At 62.5% G+C, this 2,028-nt stretch overlaps 1 protein-coding gene across 1 annotated transcript in view; it reads left to right on the top strand.

Annotated features, from left to right (window-relative positions):
* The window catches only part of MNEG_1971 (formate C-acetyltransferase), a gene marked incomplete at both ends in the record, with an annotated part of 10,357 nt that extends 8,700 nt beyond the window's left edge, over positions 1 to 1,657 (top strand). Inside the window, 5 exons of the mRNA XM_014049546.1 lie at positions 243 to 339; positions 569 to 691; positions 1,053 to 1,125; positions 1,441 to 1,568; positions 1,655 to 1,657. Coding sequence (XP_013905000.1) covers positions 243 to 339; positions 569 to 691; positions 1,053 to 1,125; positions 1,441 to 1,568; positions 1,655 to 1,657 — 424 coding nt within the window. The remainder of the gene's footprint in view (positions 1 to 242; positions 340 to 568; positions 692 to 1,052; positions 1,126 to 1,440; positions 1,569 to 1,654) is intronic.
* Between the last annotated feature and the right edge of the window lie 371 nt (positions 1,658 to 2,028).

The following is a 2,028-nucleotide window of genomic DNA, read 5'->3' as shown; positions in this document are numbered from 1 at the left end:
GGGGGGGGGGGGGGGGGGGGGGGGGGGGATGCAGGTTGTTGTCGTGGGGGTGAGCTACGTGGTTGTCAAGATTGGGAATCCCAAAATGTGATGAGAGGACCTTGCTCGGCGCCTGGCACATAGCACAAAAGCATGGGGGTGGCAGCGGCATCCAGCCGCAACACCGTGATGCGCACCACCCCACCTCTGCCACGAAGTTCGCCCAAAAAGCAATATATGTATGCGCGAAACACACTCTGCAGGCAGCTGCGCACCCCAGAGTACAACGAGCTGTTTGCGGGTGACCCCACCTGGGTGACGTGCGTCATCGGCGGCCGCGACGACAAGGGCAAGTCCATGGTGCGCTTCTCAGCCCAGGGGCGGCTGCCCGTTTACCTGTGATCCGGCTTGCAAGCTGCCTGTACGCAGCGAGTCTCCATCACAACTGTCAACATGGGAACTGTGCCTCCACCAATAATGCTGCAGTGCAAGGCCGCGTCATGCCTGCGGCGCGTCACGCCTCTGTGCTTCGGTCCTGTATGCAAGGGGTAATCACGTCCACTACGCACCACGCCGTCCTCTGTCGCAGGTGACCAAGACCAGCTACCGCATGCTGCACACGCTCTACAACCTGGGCCCTGCGCCCGAGCCCAACCTGACGGTGCTCTGGAGCGACGAGCTGCCCGACCACTTCAAGCGCTTCTGCGCCAAGGTGCGGCGGGGCCTGACTTGAGATGCTCGCGGCATACGCGCGCGTGGGCCCTTCCGCCCAGGGCCGCGGCCAACCCCGGTTGGGTACGTCAGCTATGCTCTGAAAGCATTCATACATGGGCTGCCCTGGAGTCTGGTGGCTTTCACACGCTTTTTCTTGATGTGTGCGGCTTTGCCGAGGTACCCATCTGCCTTCTTCATGCACCCTGCTGCATGTGCCTCTCTCTCGCTCTCTCTCCTCTGCACCCTGGTTTACCATTCTCACCCGAGTGCGCCCCCCCCCCCCCGGCCCGTCCTGAGGCCCTGTACCATTCACTCGCCCCAACCCTACACCCCTGCAAATGCTCTCACCACTGCCCCAGGTGTCCCTGGACACGAGCTCCATCCAGTACGAGAGCGACGACCTCATGACTCCCATGTTCGGGTCCGACTACGGTGGGCGTGCACGCAGGCCACAAGGCGCTGCTCAGAGGCTGGCTGTCGCCGCCGCGATGCTGCGCCTGACGCGCCCCGTGCCCGGCACGTGTTGCCTCGCCTGCCCCCCTCTGCCAGGCCCAGCCGTGCTGCCCCTGCTGGCCTCCCAACTGACGGCCTGATCAATTCCTTGCTCCTTAACCCCCCTCCCCCTTCACACACACGCGCGCACGCACGCACACACACACACACACACATACACACATACACACATATACACATACACATACATACAAACATACACACACACAAACACACACAACTGCACCCTCACAGGCATCGCGTGCTGCGTGAGCGCCATGCGCATCGGCAAGGACATGCAGTTCTTTGGGGCGCGCACCAACATGCCCAAGATGCTGCTCTACATCATGAACGGCGGCCGCGACGAGATCACGGGGGACCAGGTGGGGGGGGGCTCTTCAGCAGTTGACCACCCTCTGGCTTGGTGCTGCCAGCCCTGCTCACGCGTTGCAAATTGCCTACTCGCCAGTGACCCAAGTGTTCCTGTGCCTGATCGCCTGCACCCAACCAGCTAGCACCGCACTTGTCATCCTGTGAAGCTTTGCAAGTAGCAGCCTGTCCTGCCCCCACACAGCCAGCGATGCTGCACCTCGAAACACCCTGCACACGCACCTTGCAGTCAACCCCACCGCATGCACCTCAAACAAGTCTTCAATCCCACTTTCAACAACCGCCCCCCCTTTCCCAAAACTCCTGCGCCCAGGTGGGCCCCAAGTTCCCGCCCTTGACCAGCGGCGACGGCCCCCTGAAGTACGAGGAGGTGGTGCAGCGCCTGGACGCCGCCATGGACTGGATCGCGGGGCTCTACACCAACACCATGAACGTGAGGGGGTGGGGCGGGGG

This window comes from Monoraphidium neglectum (genome assembly GCF_000611645.1).
Source record: "Monoraphidium neglectum strain SAG 48.87 unplaced genomic scaffold scaffold00211, whole genome shotgun sequence".
NCBI classification, from domain to species: domain Eukaryota; kingdom Viridiplantae; phylum Chlorophyta; class Chlorophyceae; order Sphaeropleales; family Selenastraceae; genus Monoraphidium; species Monoraphidium neglectum.
This window is presented reverse-complemented; position numbering and strand designations above follow the sequence as displayed.